This window comes from Perognathus longimembris, chromosome 14 (genome assembly GCF_023159225.1).
Source record: "Perognathus longimembris pacificus isolate PPM17 chromosome 14, ASM2315922v1, whole genome shotgun sequence".
Taxonomy (NCBI): Eukaryota; Metazoa; Chordata; class Mammalia; order Rodentia; family Heteromyidae; genus Perognathus; species Perognathus longimembris.
The window spans coordinates 54,380,927-54,401,619 of record NC_063174.1 but is presented as its reverse complement, the minus strand read 5'-3'; the positions used below and the strand labels follow the sequence as shown (position 1 = coordinate 54,401,619).

At 52.5% G+C, this 20,693-nt stretch overlaps 1 protein-coding gene across 1 annotated transcript in view; it reads right to left on the bottom strand.

Annotated features, from left to right (window-relative positions):
• Positions 1 to 20,693, bottom strand: part of Rin3 (Ras and Rab interactor 3) — a 76,765-nt gene that overhangs the window by 42,432 nt on the left and 13,640 nt on the right. The window contains exons 2-3 of the mRNA XM_048361898.1: positions 10,135 to 10,330; positions 1,527 to 1,644 (exon numbers count right to left, since the gene is read on the bottom strand). Of these exons, the coding sequence (XP_048217855.1) occupies positions 1,527 to 1,644; positions 10,135 to 10,330 (314 nt within the window). The remainder of the gene's footprint in view (positions 1 to 1,526; positions 1,645 to 10,134; positions 10,331 to 20,693) is intronic.

Genomic DNA, 20,693 nt, shown 5'->3' with positions numbered 1-20,693 from the left:
CAATCAGGTACACATTTACTTCATTATCTCAATTTAAAAAATATTCATCAAATTAGGATCCAATCAAGGTCCACAAACTGCATCACTAGCTAATTCTGGCTATTACACTGTTTTTACAGGTTGCCATTCTTGTGATTCTTACATTGGAACCCCACTGACAAGTTCCAATAACTTTAGTCCTGGTGTACTACACACAAACACCGCTTTAAATAAATATTTGTGTCTATATACTTATGTATTTAAGTATGTTTAGATAGAAACCATGGTAAGTCCTTTGCGAGGGTGTGGGAAAACAAAACAAACCAAACCAAACTTTTCTCAGGTCCCTGGACATCCTAAGTTTGTGCATGTTCTTGTAAAATCCAGTTTTAGCAAGAGCTTCCTACCCCTGCTATCTGACTGCCCTCACTATCTGACCAGCTTTCTCATCTTCTACAGGAAGCCAGGTGGTATCTGTCCTTCTTGGCCAGCCTTCAGCAAGAATCCCGTTAGGTTAGAATGACCTAAGAACGGCTCCTTTCCCTCTCAGCTACCTCTAAGTTATTTTCCATCCCCCGGCCCACCTGTTCCTTGGCCATCAACTTTCACTTGCCCTTGCTGCATTCCCGATGGGGCCATTTCTAAACTGGGGTTCTTTTCAACATCTGTTTTCACCCCGTTAACGACGGTTCAATTCTGGTTTGTTTTTTTGATGAGCTCTTAATTGGAAATGGGTCATGAAATCAGATACAGTGTCCTGGCTTCCGGGGGCTGTGTTGTGTTTGGAGGGCAAAGACCTAGAAACGATGATGCTGGAGACTGGGGTGGGGATGTGGGAAGGGGGTCCCTGCTTTTGAGTAACACTTCCTCCTGTGGCCTGAGAAACACCTGCAGAGAATACCTGCCGCCGGCCAGATGAGAAAGAGCTCAGGTTCACCGAGAAAGGTAGATATGCTTTCCTTCTCCCAAACAACCTCTTCCATAGTCGCCAGAAGACACCATGTGCTTGGTCCGGTCCTACGTCTATTTGAGAACCCTAATTTCTTTACTACTCCTGCTTCATCCCTCAGTCCTAGACTCCACTCATTAAAGTTGGCTATACACATGACTACATAAATGAAGAGCCTGTCCCAGTTCTAGACACCCTATCTGCCCCACTCATCACAGACAGGGAACAGAATCCTGGCAGCTCACTAAAATCTAGGTTGTCTGCTTTTTCTTAAGTACATGGTTGGACTACATTTCCCAGGCTTCCTTGCAAGTAGGTGTGATCATGTGGTTCAGAGTTCTAGCAAAGGGGACACACCCCCTCCAAGCTTGACAGTAAGATCCACCCCGCCCCCCCACCCCCGCCCCAAGGCTCCTCCAGACTTGTTCCTCTTCCAACCTGTAGGATGGACTGAGCCCCAAGAAACTGGAGGCCACATGCTGAAAATGCCAAAGCCCTTGTCACCCACAGGTTCCTATCAAAGAGGAATCCTGCATATGAGCAGAAGCTAGCATGTTCAGAATGTAAGTTCTTACTTGGTATTGAAACGGGGACTTACTGGATTTTTCTTCTCTGATGGTGTACTCCAGCACCTCAGAGGAGCTGTCATTCAGAAAGTGGAAGTGAACACACAGCACCAGGTGCTTTGAGCCGCTGTCCTTGCGGACCAGGAATGTCTGAAAGGGAAGAAACAGCGTCAGCTCCTGAGTCAGACTTGGGTGGAGGCTAGAAAGACCACAGTAACGTGGAAGTCAGCTGGAAGGTTTCTGAGACAAGATGGGAAGCAGCCAAGCGGGGACCACCTGGGGCCTCTGTTCCAGGAGCCACGTGGATCTGGCCCACAGCCCCGTGGAGGCTCCTTGCACCTGTTTCTCATTGGCCTGCTGAACATGTCAATCACAAGGCACTGCAGATGCGGAGTCTGTGCAGGGAGGGGGCTCAGCATCCAGGGCCTCCACCCAAGATGCAGGCTCCACACTGTGGGGGTGGCTCTCGAAGGCTCCACGAAGGCCTGGGACTGTAGGACATAGGTGTCAGGCCACTGGAGGGCTCACAGGTGCCGGGAATAAACCACCTTCCTATCGGGAAACACCATCTGCATCAGCCGTTCCTAGAAGCACGGGCCTGAGACCAACTAGAACCACCCAGACTTGCAGAACAAGCCACGTGCTAACTACCACCGCTCACCGAACCGCCTTTTGCCCCAGCCATATAAACCCTGCCTGAGCCAGGCCCAGGGGAGACCTCTCTAATCCCGACCAGAGGGGCACCCGGGAGCGTACCCCAATAAACTCTTTCAATCACCTCTATTTCTTTCTGTGTGCTCTCTACTCACCTAGAACCTTTCAGTAGATTTGCCTTGCCGGGGTTGCCCAGTTAAGGGGGTGAGCTGGGGTTCAGGCTATTGAATTTGGGACTATTACACTTTAAGGCCTCTCCTTATGGACCCCAAGTTCTGCTGCTGGGCCTTCTCGCTCCACGGACAGAAAGACACCTGCCTCTAGGCCAGGACGCACCTGTGCTTTAGTGAGCAAGCACTTGCCAGGGTCCATGCCAGATGGTAGCTCTAAAAGGTCTGGGCTTGGTTCTGCATCAGAAGGTGCGGGGGGGGGGGCAGTGGCCCCCAGGGCCGATCTCAGGATGGGCCCCTCCCTGCCTGCCACCACCTCTGTTGTTTGACAATGTCCTCTTCAGTCTCTTATGGCCCTGCCCAAGCTTACACCTCCTTCTCCCGTGACGCCTTCTGGAATGTCCCCAGCCTGCTGTAGCACCGATACTCAAGGACAGAAGGGCTGAGTCAGTGTCCCCATTTCTCTCTAACCATCCTCCCAACATACACCACCTCAGGAGTCTGAGGTCCCCCTGCTCAGTCCCCAGCCCCTCTAGAGTGTGGCCCCGCCACTGAAGGCAGGGGCATGGCCCCAGTGTGGGGCGCTCTGGAGGGGTACTTCCCTCTAGGTTCCAAATCCTGCTGCTGCGGCTCCTGGCTGCATATGACATGGGGTGATCTCATTGTAATTGTTAAGAAGATGTAACCGTGTCACCACGGTCCACGACGCCTTCCTCACCTGGCTGCCCCAACCCTCAACATTAGAGCCCTGGATCCCAAGATCCTACCTGCTCCTCCTTTTCAATCGATGGGAACTGCAGCGATTCCCATTTTCCAGAGGGGGGAAACGGAGGCAGCACGTGGCAAGAAATACTTCAGATCACGGAGTAGGGGGTAGGGCTTGGGCTGGGTGGGAGCTCAGGCCTTTAAGACTCTACTGCCCAGACGTTGGACTTGTGCCCCCCATTCCTTGCCTTTCTCTCGAGGTCTCGCCCTCTGCGAGAGTGGGAGGACCTTCAGGAGTGGTGTTTGTTGGTGAGTCTGTTCGTTCCTGCCGGTGGCTGTGTTGGGAAAGGCGATGAGCTTGTGCCACACGCAGGGGAGGGTGAAGAGAGCACAGGACCAGGGGCAGGCAGAGGGAGCCAGGAAGGCGGGGCGCCAGCCTGGGAGGGGTCCTCCCGGGGCTGTGGGCCAGCTGGCACGCTTCCACTGCTCCCAGCCCAGGCCTGGCCCAGAGGCAGCACCTGCCTCCCATCCGTCCTTCTCCCGCTTAGCCTACACAGAACCTGGACTTGAACCTGAACTGCTCCTAGGATGTGCCTTGCTTGGCCTCTTTACTAGAGGTTCAAGGTCGAGTGCCTCCTTGCCCATCAGACCCGTGAAGGCAGTGGCGGGCCAGGCACTGGGGTGTAAGAGAGCGTGGGTGACTGGTGCGATAAAATGTAGCTCTCTTTGTCCCCGACTCCTGGTCCATCGCTGTGAACCCCCGGGTGATTTCCTGAGAGCTGGACAGTCTTCATTCACAGGGAGGCCTTCTGACAGCCCCCTGAGATAACCCTGACAGGTGACTCCCGAGGACCCTGGGCTGGCAGGAAGAAGTGCAGGGGAAATGGCATGGCTTCCCTGAGACTCCATGTCCAGATCCATAAGTAGGGGTAACATCCACTGCAACTGGATAGGAAAAAAATGTGACCACAGCCTTGCCTCTGAGTGGAAGGAGGTCCCCAGGCTCGTCCACCCATGGGGTCCCATGGAGGAGGAGTTCTCCACCTACCTACCTCCCTACTTTTGCCCCTTGGCTGTTTATCCTTGTTTTCTAGTCTCGTGTGTGTGTGTGTGTGTGTGTGTGTGTGTGTGTGTGTGTGTGTGTGTGTGTGTGCAAGTCCTGGGGCTTGAACTCAGGACCTTGGCACTGTCCTTAAGCTTTTTTGCTCAAAGCTAGTGCTCTACCACTTGAGCCACACCTCCGCTTCTGTTTTTTTTTTCACTGGTGATTGAAGATTAAGAGTCTCGTGGACTTTCCTGTCTGTCTGGCTTCAAAGTTACATCCTCAGATTCCAACTTCCTGAATAGTTAGGATAATAGGGTGCGAGCCATTGGCACCCAACACGCTGCTTGTGCTTATGGTAAAAAAAAAAAAGATCTAGAGATTTACTCGAGCTCAAGTTGGGAAGACAAAGGTACAGAGAGACTAGCACAGGAGAAGGCAAATGCCCTGTCAGAAAGCAAAGCTGAAGGGGTCAGCCAGTGCTCAGGAGCTGGAAATCTAGCCAGCACCAACACTCTGTGCGGAGGTTTGGTACCGCTCCTCCCTACCACGGCTCTGGGTGCGTCTGGGACCTTACCCTCCGCTGGATGGACGGCGACAGGTGCAGAAGCAGGCCTCTGGCTGAGAGGTGCCGTCACACCAAGGGCCTTTTCTGGCTACCCAGCCTGCCATCTACCCACTGGGGGACCGCAGTGGGAAATGCCTCATGCTGGACCCCATAGGCCCCCAGCTCCGAACACCCAGCAGCCTCGCTCTCAGCGCCGGCACCAAGCTCTCCTGTGGGGCTCTTGTCTTCAAGCCACAACATGGAGGGCCCTGGCTGGGTGGAAAAGCAGCTGTGAGTTCCAGAGGTGGGAGAGGGAGGGGTCCAGGATGAGGTTCCTGGTGACAGGGGATGGCCGTGGCCACCTGGGAGAAGACAATCTCAGAAGGCCAGCAGAACTGCTCAGCTGTGCCCAGCCCAGCCCGCCAACAGGCAGAGCAGCGAGCACGTGGAGGCCAGCAGTACTTTGGTCATGGATGCCAGCGGTTTACTACGTGACAGAAGCAAGTGACGACAAGGCCCTCAGCCCCTCTTCCTTCTGTGAGACATCGCCAGGCCCACGGCTCAGTGGCTCAACCCCAGATCTATAGCTGCAGGAATCAAGACTCAAGAGATGTGCAAAGCCCTCCTGGTAGCATTGCACTTGTTAGAACCAGGACAGGAACACAAGAGCAGGACAGGAACCTTCCAGAAAGGCTTGTGACCACTACAACGCAGAGCCCCCAACCCACCTACCCCACCAGGTGCTAAATCAGAGTGCCATCTTTGCCAGGTGCCAGCGAGGGGCTTTGGATGCCCCTCCCCCCTCCCTACGCATGCGGAGCAGATTGGTGAGGGAAGGCCTAGGGCATTGGGCCTGGGGTGCTTTTCTTTTTCTTTTCTTTTCTTTTTTGTTTTGCTAGGGCTTGAATTCAGGGCCTGAGCACTGTCCCTGATACTCTTTTTGCTCAAGGCTAGCACTCTACCACTTGAGCCACAGAGCCACTTCCGGCTTTTTCTGTGTATGTGGTGCTGAGAATCGAACCCAGGGCTTCATGCATGCTAGGCAAGCACTCTACCACTAGGCCATATCCCCAGCCCTTGGAGTGCTTTTGTGTAAGACTTTGGGCCACAGGCTCTGGAGCCCGGGCTCCAAGTTCAGTCCTTAGTTGGCCACTCAGAGCAGTGTGGCATCTCCAAGCAGACTCCCTGGCGCCAGCCCTCGTGACCAGAACCCGATCCTGATTCTGACTCTGCGGCTCTGTCTCCAACAGGAGATGCATCACCTGTGGCCAAATCGAATCCCGGCCTTCCCGCCTTCCTCACGGTTAGCTGGGGGGAGGGGGGATCCAATAAGGCACATGGAAAAACATTTATTCTCTAAAGGAAAGCCAATGGGTGAGAGGCCTAGTCTTGGCCATCCTGTAACCATGAGGCAACAAACCTTTGAAGGTGGGGGACAGAAGGGCGGGAAGCATTTGAAAGGGAAGCCATCTTTTAGAAGGCCCAAAAGGTCAGCAACAGCTGGGACAGAATTTGCCTCGGCAGAGAATTACACAGCTACTCCACTCCCCGCCCCCTCCACCGCCCATTAAAAACCCAAAGGAAAATAAGTGCACGATAAATGGTTTTGGTTTTAACCATCCATATTTTGGCTTTCACAATCCAGAGCCATCTGCTTTTCTACTTTTGCTATTTTAAGACTATTTTCCAGTTTTGTATGGGGAAATTTCCCACCATGCCATTAAAGACATCAACGCAAGGCTGTGCTGTGGAGATGGGAGTCTCTGTGGCCAAACAAACCTTCCTGGCCACACGTGGACATGGTAGCCACATGAGGTAAAGGCCTTCAGTCCCAGGTCCCGATTGGACCCAACACAGCTTCCAGGATCTCTGAGGTCTGGAACTGGGAGAGAGGATCCATGGCTATTCTTGCTCAGTGTCTGATTCTTCATGTGGGGAAACTGAGGCTTACCTGTCACATCGTTTAGAAGGTAGCTAGAGCAGGGTGCTGAGCTGTTTCTTAATGCTGGGTGTAGCTCTAAATTACCCAGAAAACTTTCAAAGCACACTACTGGCTTTTCTTACTGTAAGTGCAAGCAATCGCTTGATTCAGATGGGAGAATTAGTTTCTCTGGTTCAAGAACGGAAGGCAGGTTGGGTGTGGTATCACGTGCCTGGAATCCCAGCACCCTGCTCCAGCTACCTACCTAAAAAAAAAAAATCCACACACAACTGCTGTGTGAACAGTTGTTATGCTGTTTGTTTAAAGAATAAAGTCTCCACACATTCAACTGCATATGAAATCTCCTTCAAATATTTCCCATCCATGGTTGGCTGGATCAGTGGGTGTTGATATGGAGACCCAACTTCCTTTCTTTCCTAGGGCTGGCTCCTTTGTGGAGGGCTGTTGGCCTAGCAAAGACCAGACTCCAGTCTCAGCCCTGCAATTCACTAGTCATGTGATCTTGGCCAATGACCTCACTCCCAGCCCAAGGACTATACCTTTGACAAAGTGATCACAACTCACATATACCCCAGTTTGTCCCAGAGCCCCTGGGTGCTCCTCCCTGGCCCAGATCCACTGCAACAAAGGGTCTCGACACACGCCTTCATAAGGCCAAGGAAAGTCAGCCTGCTTCTTGGGCCTGCCTGTTTCTAGAAGGCAGGGGATAAGAATCCCTTCAGAACCTACCAGGGGAGTGTTAACTGTCTGGACTGCCACCTGGGCCTGCTAGGGACACCTGCCGGATAGATCAAATAAAACTGGAAGCACAGCCATCTTCATCTGTGTAAATCCACTCTACGAATGAGACACCAACTCACCCTCTGGCCATAGTATCAACAGCAAGGCTTCTCTCCGTACCACCTCTGCCTCCCCTTCCTTGCTGCCACTTGTCCCTCCAGGAACACTGACCTAGCAGCCAGCGTGGCCCAAGGCGGCTACCTCCCTTTACCCAGGAGGCCACCTTTCCCTCTAGCCCCAAGCTCCGTGGCCAGTCTTTGTGCCAGGGGAGGCTGGGGGACTTTGCCAGAAGCCCAAGGGTTCCAGTCTTCCAGGTTACAGGTACAACTTCTGGCTCAAAGAAGTTAACCTGTTCTGGGGTGAACAAGACCATCTACCACCTGGAACCCACACACACCCAGGGGAGAGCAGGTGGGAAGCCGGCGTCTGGGTGTCGACCCAGACTCAGTGTGTACGAGGGCATGTGAGCACCCTGGGGTTCAAGTCCCAGCTCTGCCACTGACTCAGTGGGTCCTTCTGCAGCGAGTGAGACCTTGGGCATAGCTGCTTCCTCATGAGCAGGACAAGGAAGCAAGCCCGGAACACGGGGGGCACTTGGGAACGCTGCCGCCATGTTGTATGACTACAAAGACACGCTGCATGCCACAGTGAAATGGCTTCTGGGAGCAGATGCCTGGTCCCAGGGGCAGTGGCGAAGCGGGCAGCAACTGATAAATGGGGCAGGGGCTTTCCTTTGGAGAGAGGGAGGGGCCTCGGACCTGGAGGGGGCGGCAGCTGCTCCACACTGAGAAGGTACCGAATGCCACCACCATGAACATGTGAAGTAGTTGTTTTTCTGTGATGCAAATTTCATCTTGATTTCAAAAATAAGCCTTCTGGGAAGTGGGTTGGGTTACAGTAGGTGGAAATGACAATTATGAGACTTATTCACTTCTGTCCAGCTTGGTTTTTTTTTTTTTCAGTAATGAACCTACATATGCACCACTTTTATAATTAAGCAAATTAAATTGCTCTTTAGAAAAGGGAATAAAATAAAAATGTGTATGGGGATGAAAGTAACATGTGAGGAGCTCTGACTCATATGTTATCATCTACCATCTGTTTTTCCATCTATTTGTAATATCTATCTATCTATCTATCTACCTATCTATCTACAATCTGCGCATCCACCTATCCGCCATCCTATCATCCACCCATATTTTATTTATCAATCATCTGTCCACCCATCCCTTCGTCCATCCACCCATCCATCCATCCCTTCATTCATCCATCCATCCATCCATCTCTTCATCCACCCACCCACCCATCCACCCACCCATCCACCCACTCATCCATCCATCCATCCATCCCTTTGTCCATCCACCCATCCATCCATCCCTTCATCCATCCATCCATCCATCCATCCATCCGTCCATCCCTTCATCCACTAACCCACCCATCTACCCACCCATCCACCCACCCATCCATCCACCCATCCCTTCATCCATCCACCCACCCATCCATCCACCCATCCCTTCATCCATCCATCCACCCATCCATCCATCCATCCATCCATCCATCCACCCATCCATCCATCCATCCACCCATCCATCCCTTCATCCACCTACCCACCCATCCATCCACCCATCCATTCACCCATCCATCCATCCCTTCATCCATCCACCCACCCATCCACCCACCCATCCATCCACCCATCCATCTATCCACCCATCCATCCCTTCATCCACCCACCCACCCATCCACCCATCCCTTCATCCATCCATCCATCCACCCACCCATCCATCCATCCATCCATCCATCTGTCCATCTATCCATCCACCCACCCATCCATCCATCCATCCATCTGTCCATCTATCCATCCACCCATCCATCCATCCATCCATCCATCCCTTCATCCACCCACCCATTTATCCACCCATCCATCCATCCATCCATCCACCCATCCACCCATCCATCCCTTCATCCACCCACCCATCCATCCATCCATCCATCCACCCACCCATCCATCCCTTCATCTACCCACCCATCCATCCATCCATCCATCTGTCCATCTATCCATCATCCATCCATCCATCCATCCATCCATCCATCCATCCCTTCATCCATCCATCCACCCATCCATCCATCCATCCATCCCTTCATCCATCCACCCATCCATCCATCCATCCATCCACCCATCCATCCACCCATCCATCCCTTCATCCATCCATCCATCCATCCATCCATCCATCTATCCATGTCTCTTCCTAGGAGCATGGGCATTCTTAGGAGGGGGTGTTAACAGCCCAATTTTTCCAAGTGACAAAAATAAGGTTCAGAAGACTTGAACCCAGCACCCATAGCTTGACTCCAAAACATTTAAAACTTATACTTTCATTCTGTTTAAGTAGTTGTATAAAAGGATTACCATTCCCCAAACATTTTTGTCTACCACACTGCTTCTGACCTGTAGTGATGGGAAAGGGGGTTAAACCGTGTTCTGACATCCTGTGGTCTCCAACACCTGACCTATCTCTCTAAGCCAGAGCAGGGTGGCAGAGGCCTCCTGACTGCACCAGTCCTACCTCTTAGGTGTCCAAATACACAGGGAAAGACAGCCCTTACCAACCAACCATCCCTGCTCCTCAAGCAGAAGCCAGTTGGCCCACAGTTCCCACTGCTGATCTGGGGGAAATACCGTGGCCCAACTGCAGATCAAGGAGAGAAAAGAAAGCAGACAGTTCGTGTTGCGGAGGCAGCTGCCTCCTCGTGGGGAACATGGGAGCCCCTGGCAGACGTAGGGTAGAGAGGGCGTACTCACCCGAGCCGCCTCCCGTTGAAGGATCCTGGCTGCCTCCTCCCGGCTCAGCCTCAGCTGCAGCCACACAGGACACGTTTTCACTAGCTTCTCCAGGATGCTGATACCGCGGTGAGGGAGGGGGCTCTTCAAGGTGGATGACAGAGCGAGCCCTGGGCCGTCCTCTTCCTCTCCTCCTTTGACAACATCTAGAATAGGACTGAGAAACAGAATGAAATGATCAGCTCGTCCTGCAGCTGGCCAAGCGAGGGGGTGCAGCCACGGGGGTGAAATTCAACTCCTTGTGCTTGCTTACTTATTCTTTGTGTTCCCAGCCAGGAGTTTGGGTGAATACAGAATGAATACTCTATCTTATGGTGTTCATCAGAAAGCAGATGAAACACACTGAAACAGCGTAAAGAAGAAATAGATTAGGAAGGCGGTGCCACAGGTAGCTCAGGAAAGCACAGGTGGCATTGAGAAGAGCCCGGAAGAAGGGTGTGTGTGTGTGTGTGCGTGTGTGTGGTGTATTGGTATGAGGTGCTTGAACTCAGGGCATGAGCACTGTCCATGAAGCTGTTTTGCTAAAAAATGGTGCTCTACCACTTGAGCTACACCTCCATTTCCAGGGTTTTGGGGGGCAGGGGTGGCTAATGGAGATTAGAGTCCCACAGACTTTCCTGCCCAAGCTGGCTTTAAATCTCAACCCTCAGATCTCAGTCTCCTAAATAGCTAGGATTATAGGCATGAGTTATAGGTGCCTGGTTAAGAATACTACCCCCACCCCCACAGGTCCTGGGTCCCAGGACCAGGACCTGGGCTCTGTTCCTAAGCCTCCCTGTGCTGCAAGCTAGCACTCTACCAGTTGAGCCATAGCATCACTTCTGGCTTTTTCTGTTTATGTGGTACTGAGGAGTTGAACTCAGGGCTTCATGCACACTAAGCAGGCACTCTACCACTAAGCCACATTCCCAGACCAGAAGAATACTTTTAAGACTTCTTAATTGGCCAGGTGAAAACTAAGTGCCAAGTGGCTCACACCTGTAATCCTAGCTATTCAGGAAACTGAGCGCTGAGGATCTCAGTTTGAAGCCAGCCTGGCCAGGAAAGCCTTTGAGACACTTATATCCAATCAGCTCCCTCCTCTGCAAAATAAATAAATAAATAAATAAATAAATAAATAAATAAATAAATAAATAATGGAGCTGTGGCTCAAGTGGTAGAGTCCTAGCCCTGAGCAAAATACTCAGGGACAGTGCCCAGGCTCTGAGCTCAAGCCTCAATACTGACAAAAAAAAACCTGCCACCACCAGCAAGAACAAGAACAAAACACCCTCCAAACTTCTTAATTGTGGAGTAACAGTCAGGCAGTGAAATGCATGCTGACCACATCTTTACAAGTCTGTACCCCTGTAACTACTACCCAGACTCAGAGACCTGTGATGCCAATGCCACTAGCTCATAAACACGGATGGTCTACAGAGAAAGGAACATGATTTTTTTTCTATTGCTATATATAGTATATGCATTATATGTAATATATAGTAACATGAACATTTCATTCTACGTAATGTTTATTGTATTTATATTACATGTTGAAATAATATTTTAGGTACGATTAAGTACACTTTATTAAAAATCAATTTTAATGCGGGCATTAGAAAATTCTAAATTACTACATGGTTTGCATTATATGTCTATGGACAGTGATGACACAGAAAAGTTCCAGAAGGTTCCTTTGTGTTCCTCCCAATACAACAGTCTGTACCCTCACCCCTAGGATGTGTTGCCATGTCAGGGTGGGGAGAGGAGGAAGATTCCAGACTCAATAAACAGCGAAACTAGACTACCACCTACTGTCCCTTCCTGTGGCTGGTTTAAGAGATATGGACAGGGGACCCAAGACACCTCCCTCCCAGGACCCCCTCCCAGCCTCAGCCCAACACGGAACTGGGAAGGAGACCTCTTGGGCCTTTGGATCCGAAGATGGGCTGTGAGTTGCTTGCATTCATTCTCCCTGGGGACCTGTCTGTCCCTGACTCTGCAGGCTGGAAACCCTAGTCAGACAGAGCAGGCGCCAACAGACACAGGAAGGAAGAACAAGGCCTCTGCTAGTTTGAGTCTCTGTGATGTTGCCTAGGGGTGGACTCTCCATTTAGAAGCACCCAAGGTATTTGACATAAGGACCGGCTTGAAGGTGGGGAAGGGACAATGGGGCCTGGGTGAGCCCTGTTGAAGGACACAGGAAATAGGACCCGGAAATCCAGATTGAGGGGCCCACGTTTCCTGCAGGGGAGGGAGGGGCCAGGAAGAGCTGGGCTGGCAGGTCCAGCTGCGTCCTGTGAAGATGCAGTTTTGCAGGGACCTGACAGGAAGGTAGGGGGAGGAGGTGGGAAGGACGTGTGAAGATGAGTGTGAGGCTGCGTGCAGGGGTGTGGTGAAGTCCCCTCTATACTGTGTGTGACAACAGGAGGTGGGGGGGGGGGCGTTCAGTCTCAGGGCCCACAGCCTGAGGCCCATGCAGAGCTGGAGCACTGGTGTCCCAGGAAATGGCGGGAATCAGGGGCAAGGTGGGCGTGCCTGCTTGCCCCGGCCTGTGGATTGGAAAAGCATCATGTGGAGGTCAAGGTGGGGGTGGCCTGGCTGGCGCAGACCTGCCTTTCCGGGAAGGCAGTGGAATGAGGGAAGTCCAGAATTACCTAGCATGTGCACGTTTGGGGCCATTAGGCTCCTCCAGCCCCACTAGGAAATATGGCACTAAAAAAAAAAAAGGCTTTAAATCATTCTTCAACAGCCTGGCTTGGCTCTAGGTCTTGGCTAAGCAACTCTGGTGCAAGTCTGACCCTCTCAGGACCTTGGATTCTTCAACTGTATGATGGGGTGTGTGTGTTGGGGGGCGGGGGGGGGGACGAGAAGATTCTATCATCGGCTGTGGCTGTTGGTAGGCCCTGCACTCTTCCTTGGGTTCTCCTGTAGAATCTGAACCATCATCACATGGGCTTGGCGTGGGGTGGGGACCTACATGTGTAGCTTACAGGCATGAACACCATGGAGTAAAGGAAAAGAGGGGAACCCCCTTCTCTCAAACCTCCATGGTACTGCCCAGGGAAAAAGAAAGACCCAGGGGAGTAGGGAGAGCCTTTCCCCAAAAGGTGGGTTCAGTGAGGTAGACATCTGGACATAGGTATCTGGGGGGAAGATGTCCTGACAGAAGGAGGCACAATCTTCTAGACCTTGAGTGACTGGGGGGGGGGGGGGGGAACTAAGACCAGAGGAAGGGGCGGGCCCAGAGGGCTCTGGAGCCAATGGAAGGTTGGCTCTAACCTTTCTGTTTTCAAGCAACTTCTTTAGAGCCCAGAAAGGCTGGGCCTGTGGCTCACTATCTCCTACAGCAGCCCTTGGGCTTCCTGAGCCCAGGAAACCTGGGGTGCTTTCTGAGGCCTTGAGGATCCCAAAGGTGAAGCCATGTCCTCTCCCCACAGTCTGCATGGTGAGGTACCAGGTGCTGCTACTCAGTATGACCAATGGAAAAATCTGCCAGGCTCCAGCGTGAGTCAGTCCCGGGGACTGTGCCCTCGTACTTGTTTGTGATCATGTCCTTTCCTTGTTCTAGAAGTCTCCATGGCTCCCACTGCCTAAAAAAAATCCAGATCAGTTCCCTAATAGTTAAGGCATTCCCTTTGTAAGCCCCCATCTCCATGGTTCCTTTGTCCATCACCTCTAACAAACTCTGCACTTCCCCCTCCACTGCCCTGGCACCTGTAGATTGGGGGAGGGGCTCCAGTTTGTCTCCCAAGACCCGCTCCAAATGAGAGGCAAAAAGTATTAGACATGAAAAGCAATAGCAAAAAGGAAGACAGATCAGTTAGAATGCACCATCATTTTGAACTTCTGTGTATCAGGCTGGGAGGGGGGGAATACTTGCAAAATACCTATTTAGCAATGTTGATTTTTCTATACATGAAGATTATGAAACTATCCTTCCTCTAGAAAAAAATCTGTTTAATAGAAGACAAGTAAATCAATTTTTTTTATGGTGAGACAAAGGATTGGAACAGATTCTTCAAAGAAGACTTACAAAAGGGCTGATAAGTGGGTAAAGAAAAGTGCTCAAAACTCAACAGTCTTAGAGACATGCAAATTTAAACCACAATACAGTAACCAATATGACCACAAGAATGGCTAAAATTAAGAAGACTGATGACATCACAGGCTGGTTCCCACGGAGCTGTCCCTAAAGGTCCACACAGATGGAGCCTGCCTGCTGTTCCAGGAGCCCGAGGTGTGACTCAAGCCTAGGTGTGATCACTGCTCTGGGCTTTGGGTTTGATCAACTGTGTATATATATATGTCTTTGCTTAATAGGGTCTTGTGAAAACTGTGCACAAAATCTGTTAAGTACTTAGAATATGCAATGCAGTAAACGTTAGCCAATGTTTTTATATTCTTCTACCTCCCCAGCCCCTCCCCCTCAGACACCCTCCCCCCAATGCGCCCTGAACCCAGCTGGCGGCCACAAAAAGACAACAGCTAAGCCCCAGGTCCTCCCAGACACCTGGCAGGCTGTACTTTCCAGGACCAGCCAGCCCCTGCTACGTGACAAAGCGGGGGCTCTTAGGACCAGGAGGGATCTGTAAGCAGTCAAAGGCAGCAGTCCAGTCTGGCGCTGGTAGCTCATGCCTGCCTGTAATCCAAGCTATTCAGGAGGCTGAGATCTGAGGATCCTGGTTCAAAGCCATCCCAGCAGGAAAGTTCATGAGACTCTCATCTCCATCTAGCCACCAGAAAACTGGAAGTGGCACTTTGACTCAAAATGGGAGAGCGCTAGCCTTGAGCAAAAGAACTCAGGGACAGCGCCCAGGCCCTGAGTTCAAGCACCATGGCGGTGGGAGGGGGGAGGGCGGGGGGGGGGAGGAGGCTGCAGCCCCTGGCCCCCAAGCGAGGCCTAGAAGTCCGTGGAAGAGGCGCAGCGGAGGCTGGGGCTAGTCTGGATCTTGAATTCAATTGAAGAAGTGAAAGAGCCCCCAAGAGACCAGCCCTCATGACACCTGCCCTGACAGGACCAAGGAAAGACAACCGAGCAAGGACGGTGCGGGGGTGGGGGGGCAGCCAGGACAGAGGAATTGCAGCCAGCTCTGTGCCAGGCTTGGTCTTCCAGCTGCGATGATTGCTGTCAACCGGGCCTGCCGTGTCACCCCCTACTGTGGGCGAGGCTACCACGCACAGGGCCTGCCATCCATCCTCTGTATCCTGCCTCTCCTTGGCCAAGCTACGACGCCTGCTGACAAATAGTGCTGTGCAAGCCAAGTGACCAGCCTCAGAAGTTCTCGAGCAGCTCCAGCGCACGAAGCCTTTGCACGGCAGGCTTGCGCGCCGATGGCCTGAGCGGGCCTCCCCTTCCCAGCTGTCCCTGTACCCAGAAGTCCCTGCGGGAGCCACGGGGGCAGCACCGGAGGGCAGGTGCTCTGGGGGTTTTCTCAGCAGCAAAGCAAAGGAGGGATGGAGGAAGGAAAGAAGGGAGGGGAGGAGGGGAAGAAGGGAAGGAGGAATGAGGGAAGGCGGAAGGAAAGGAAGGGGAGAGAAAGAGAGGAAGGGAGGGAGGAAAGGAAGGAAAGAAGGGAGGAAGGAAAAGAGGGAGAGAGGAAGGAAGAAAGGGAGGGAGGGAGGAAGGGAGAGAGGGAGAGAGGGAAGAAGGGAGACAGGGAGGGAGGGAGGAAGGGAGAGAGGGAGGGAGGGAGGAAGGAAGAGAGGGGGAGAGGGAGGGAGGGAAGAAGGAAGGAAGGAGGGAGGGAGAGAAGGAAGAAAGGAGAGATGGAAGGAAGGAACAGAGGGAGGCCCCTGATCTTGGTCAGAAGCCTGTTCAATGAGGGTGGATGAGGGCAGCTCTCCTCCAGGACAGAGGCCACTGAGGGATTTGGGATTGAGGGGGCAAGGAGGGTGTCAGAGCAGAAAGGGTGGCTGGCGGGGCCTATCCGGAGGAGGGCACCAAAGGTTCCCAGCTTCGCAGTGAGAGCCTTGAAGGCCTGGGCAGTCCCAGGCGAGCTGCACCCCGCGCAGACAGCTCAGCCGGCTCACGGGAGCGCTGCGCCCCCTTGGATAGACTCGGCCAAGAACTCAGAGGGAGAAAGGCAGGGGGAGGGAGGACCAGGGAATGCCATCACCATCCCACTGACCACTGACCCCAGGCAGGCCTGTGTCCAGCTTCAGCAAGACAAAGGGGACTGGGCGGGGGGAGGTGTAGCAACCTGGTTCCTGCCCTCAGGAGCCCCGGGCAAATGCCATAGAATGGCCCGATTGCTCTGGACAAGGCCCCAGGGGGTCAGAGGGGATGGAAGGAGTTGGTAGGAGGTGCACTGGCTCTGCCAACCAGACAGACCCTTGCTGTCTCACTTCTGTGGAGTGTACACATATGCACATGCACGCACGCCCGTCCTAAGCACTGTGTACATCCCCTGAGCTCAGCCCACCTCACGGCTACCATATCCATATCAAGCTAAATTCATGTTCCCCCCAAACAGAGTCCAAATCTGGGTCCCAGGACTCACGAATGCCATGTGGAAAAGCATCATCGCAGAAGGAATGATGCTAGGGATCTTTGGAGGAGACCGTCGTGTGGTTAAAGGCAGCCTTGGCTGCACCACCTAGCAAGAAGAAAGTGGAGAAGCAGGTGTCCCTCCACAAGGGGACAGGTAGGCTGGCTTGAGGCTGTCAGCCTTGGGCTAGCAGGCAGCTGTCCGTGATAAGCAGGGACCAAGGCTAAGCCACCAATGTAAACCCTCACGGTCCTGCGTATTGAGTGGATGTGCATTTCTCTGTCAATCCTTGTGCTAAGGTCAAGAGAACGTCCTTGGGCTTGAGACGTGTCCGCTGAAGGATGTGAGGGGAAGTCTAAGCTTGGGGAAAGAGAGGGGAGAAGACAGGAACCTGAGTAAGTTGCCCTACCCAGCGAGAGGAAGGTAGTGCCCAGAGGCTGTGGAGGCTGAAGGAAGCCCCATTGGGGTGGGAGGTGGGACAGGGTAGGTTTGAAGGTGGACCTGGAAGCAGGCCCCCACAATCCACCCACCAGTCCAACCCGAACGTGTGGTTTCCATGGTGCAAACTCTCTCCCCCGTTGCCGGTGTCCAGCTGTCAAGGGCGGAATGACTGAGTTATAAAGCTTCTGGATTCGGTACGCCAGGCATCTGAGACGCAGCCCGCTGAAGCCCAGCCCTGCCTGTCAGGCCCTGGCTCCCAGCTGCTCCCTTAGCACGCCAGTCCCTGCTGACCATCACTAGCAAGTAGTCCTATCTGTTGGACGATCTCCAAGGACGGATGCCCACACTGGGCAACCCCAGCCCTCATTCAGGAAGCAAGCAAGCGAGCACTTCTCAATTTCTAACTGAAATCTCCATGTCTCCCTCCCCCCCCCCCCCCGTTTTCCCCCCTCTGCTTCCTTTTGCTTTTTCTACACTTCATAGAGATTCAGGGACAGGCTCCTCCCCCTACCAAGCACCTCCCCAGCTATGGGGCTCAGACATCATCCCGTTTCCCACACAGCCACCCATGTCAAGTTTCCCAGCTGCTGCTTCCCTCCTCCACCCCCCAGAGCTGGGCGTTCACATTCACGCCTCTGCCTCCAGGAGTTTCCTTTTGATGTCAGTCCTTGAACTTAGGGCCTGGGCTCTGTCCCTGAGCTTTTTTCCCCCACCTTCATGGCTAGTGTTCTACCACTCAAACTACAGGTCTGCTTTTACTGGAGAGAGGAGTCTCATGGACTTTCCTGTCCAGCCTGGCTTCAAACCACCATCCTCAGATCTAAGCCTAGTGAATAGCTAGGATTATAGGCACCCACCTAGGAATTCCTTTTTTTCAATAACACTTGAAGTGTTTCATAGAATGGCTTTTAGTATAGACACAGAGTTGCATAACCATTATGGCAATCAATAGTTTTAGAATATTTTCATCACCCCCAAAATAATGTTTCTTCCTAGTGACCCCACATTCCAGCCCAATCTGCTTCTTATCTTTATAGATTTGGCTATTCTGGATATCCCCTATAAATAGACGCATACAAGATGTGATCTTTAAACATTGAAAAAAAAAACCCAACAACAACCAAGATGTTGCAGCCCAGGTTGGATTCAAACTCAAGATCCTCCTGTTTTAGCCTCTCAAGTGCTGGGATTACAAATGTGTAACCACCATGCCCATCAGAATTGTGTGTCCTTTTGTGTTTGGTTCTTTTCACTTGACATCATGTTTCAAAGTCTCATGGATGTTGCAGCGGTTAATAGAATGTATCAGTGTTTCACTTCTTTTAACTCATAACTAATAGTCCACTGTATGGGCATACCGCATTTGATCTATTCAAGTGGTCAACATTTGTGTTTCCACTAGGCTGAACTTCCATGTGAACTCCAGCTGCTTGGTAGCAAGTGTTTGGACTGTGAAGGCTGAAGGCTGAAGAGAGAGAGTACAGGGATCTACTAGTGATGTCTTCCAGGGCTCCATATAGAAGAGGAATGGCCGTGTCACACGCTTACTGGGCCAAGGATGAGGCCAAGGACTGGGGTTCCTTCCAGCACTGTGAATTCCATGGCCCTGTGACTCAGCTGACCCTTGGCTGGGGGCCACCTGAAGGCGTTTCTTTCCTAGCCAGGCTGACCTTGCCCAGCAGATAGCTGAGAGAAGGCAGGCAACCACGCCAGGTTTTCATAGCTCCCTCTCGCCAGATCTTTTCCCTGAGTGTGTAAAGCTGGGCTTCCTCTGCTGCCTTGTCCACCCCTGGCCCAGGATGGAAGAGAAATAACCAACTTCAGAATTCTCCCTCACAAACACTCAACAAATGTCTGCAGCCAGGTTCCTGGGGCAGAATGGCGCAAGGCCTGGTGACCAGGGAGACCCAAACACCGTGTCAGGAAACGCTGCTCGGAGGATCTTGCCTAGGTTTCTCCTCACCCAGAAAACAACCAGGTCTTGTACGATGACGTGGGGCCCCTCACACCCTGTGGCTGAGCCCTAGGGCCTTGGCCAGCTCCCAGGCCTGCCCACAGCCTGTCAGAGGGGAAGTTCTTCTTCCGGCCCCCGGAAGTGCTGAGAACAGGTCAGGCTGCTTTGCTTCTCAGCCCACATGGAGGGGTTTGGCGGGGCAAAGATCTTCAGACTCTGCGTATCTGCATGCTGCAGGCCCCGTCCTTCCATGTGTGCCTACACTAGCGGGTTCCCATCACTGCCTTCCTGTCTGTCCTTCCCAGGCCTCCCCTGCCCACGCTGGGCCCCACACGGCCTCCATAGAGCCTGCAGAGGTGCCAGCTTCTATGCCGACTGCCTTCTGTGTCTGCCTGCCCCTGGCCAGGTCTGCCCTTCACTTCAGTTCTCAGATGCCCAGGGGTTCACAGCACCAGAGACCTCTGTCTGCTTCTACCCCCAGCTGCTCTGCCATCACACTGGGTTTTCCTCCTAGCCTCCTGGGAGCTGGAGCTGAGTTCCACCACCTCCTTCCAGAACCTTCCCTGCCTCATGGATTCCAGCCCCTTGCTGGACTAGGCCTGTCCTGCTGACTCCCTTGCTCTTGCGCAGGGTGTTACCCCGTGCATATGGGGATGAGCTGATAGAAGGACAGAAAGAACAGGGGTCACACGGGGCCTGGAGGGGCAGGAAGGCTGGTGGGGGCGGGGCTCCCTAATGCCATTTTCTGCCTTCTGAATTTGAATCTGTGTCTCTTCTGCCATTCAAAGAATAAGGGAAATGGCTGGACATTGAGAGGCCGAAGAGGATTCCTTGTGTGTAGCAGAGAAGGGCTCCCTGAAAGCCTGGTTGCAGACCTCTGCCCTCTTGTTTGGCTTCTCGAACCTACCTCAAAGAGTTATCCTTGAATGCAAATGAAGCTCTCTGGACAAAGATGTCCACTGTGATGAGACTCACGGTTGTGGGAAACTGGAAAGGAATGGTGAAGGGCAGCCTTACCCCACGCTTGGTCCTTTCCCTCCGTGGATTCTGTTTCAGGGTCAGAAGGACTCAGCTCTGTGTGCTCAGGCCACGAACAGACGTTGAAGAAGAATGCACTGAACAACTGGGCGGCTAAGGAAATACTAGCACCGTATGGAAACTGGCAGCACTCAGCCACTTTGGTCCTACAGAGAAGGCCATTTTAGCCATTCAACTTCCCGTGGACTTGGAAATAATACACAGCATGAAACATGTTTCCCCAAATGCTCTCACATAGGGTGGGCAAGCACTCCAGTGAATATGGCCTCCACCAAGGGCTACTTAGCAACTGCAAACACACCTGCAAAGGCACACATGCTCTGACCCAGAAGCTGCAAAAACGTCCTTCCAGAGACAGCAGAGGGTACAGAAAGACCCACGGGTACCTGGACTCACTGGAGCATTGTCTGAAGCGGAGAAATGACTGGAAACAACCTAAATGTCTGTTAAGGAGGGACAAGCTAAGTAAACAGCATACTAGGCAACTGAAAACAATGAGCACTTTTCTTCTTGCTGCTGTGGGAAACTTTCCAGGATAAGGGATGAAGTGCAAAAGCACAGCACTGAAAAGCATGGCCTGTGAAAACAAACAAAACAAAACAAAACAAAACACAAAC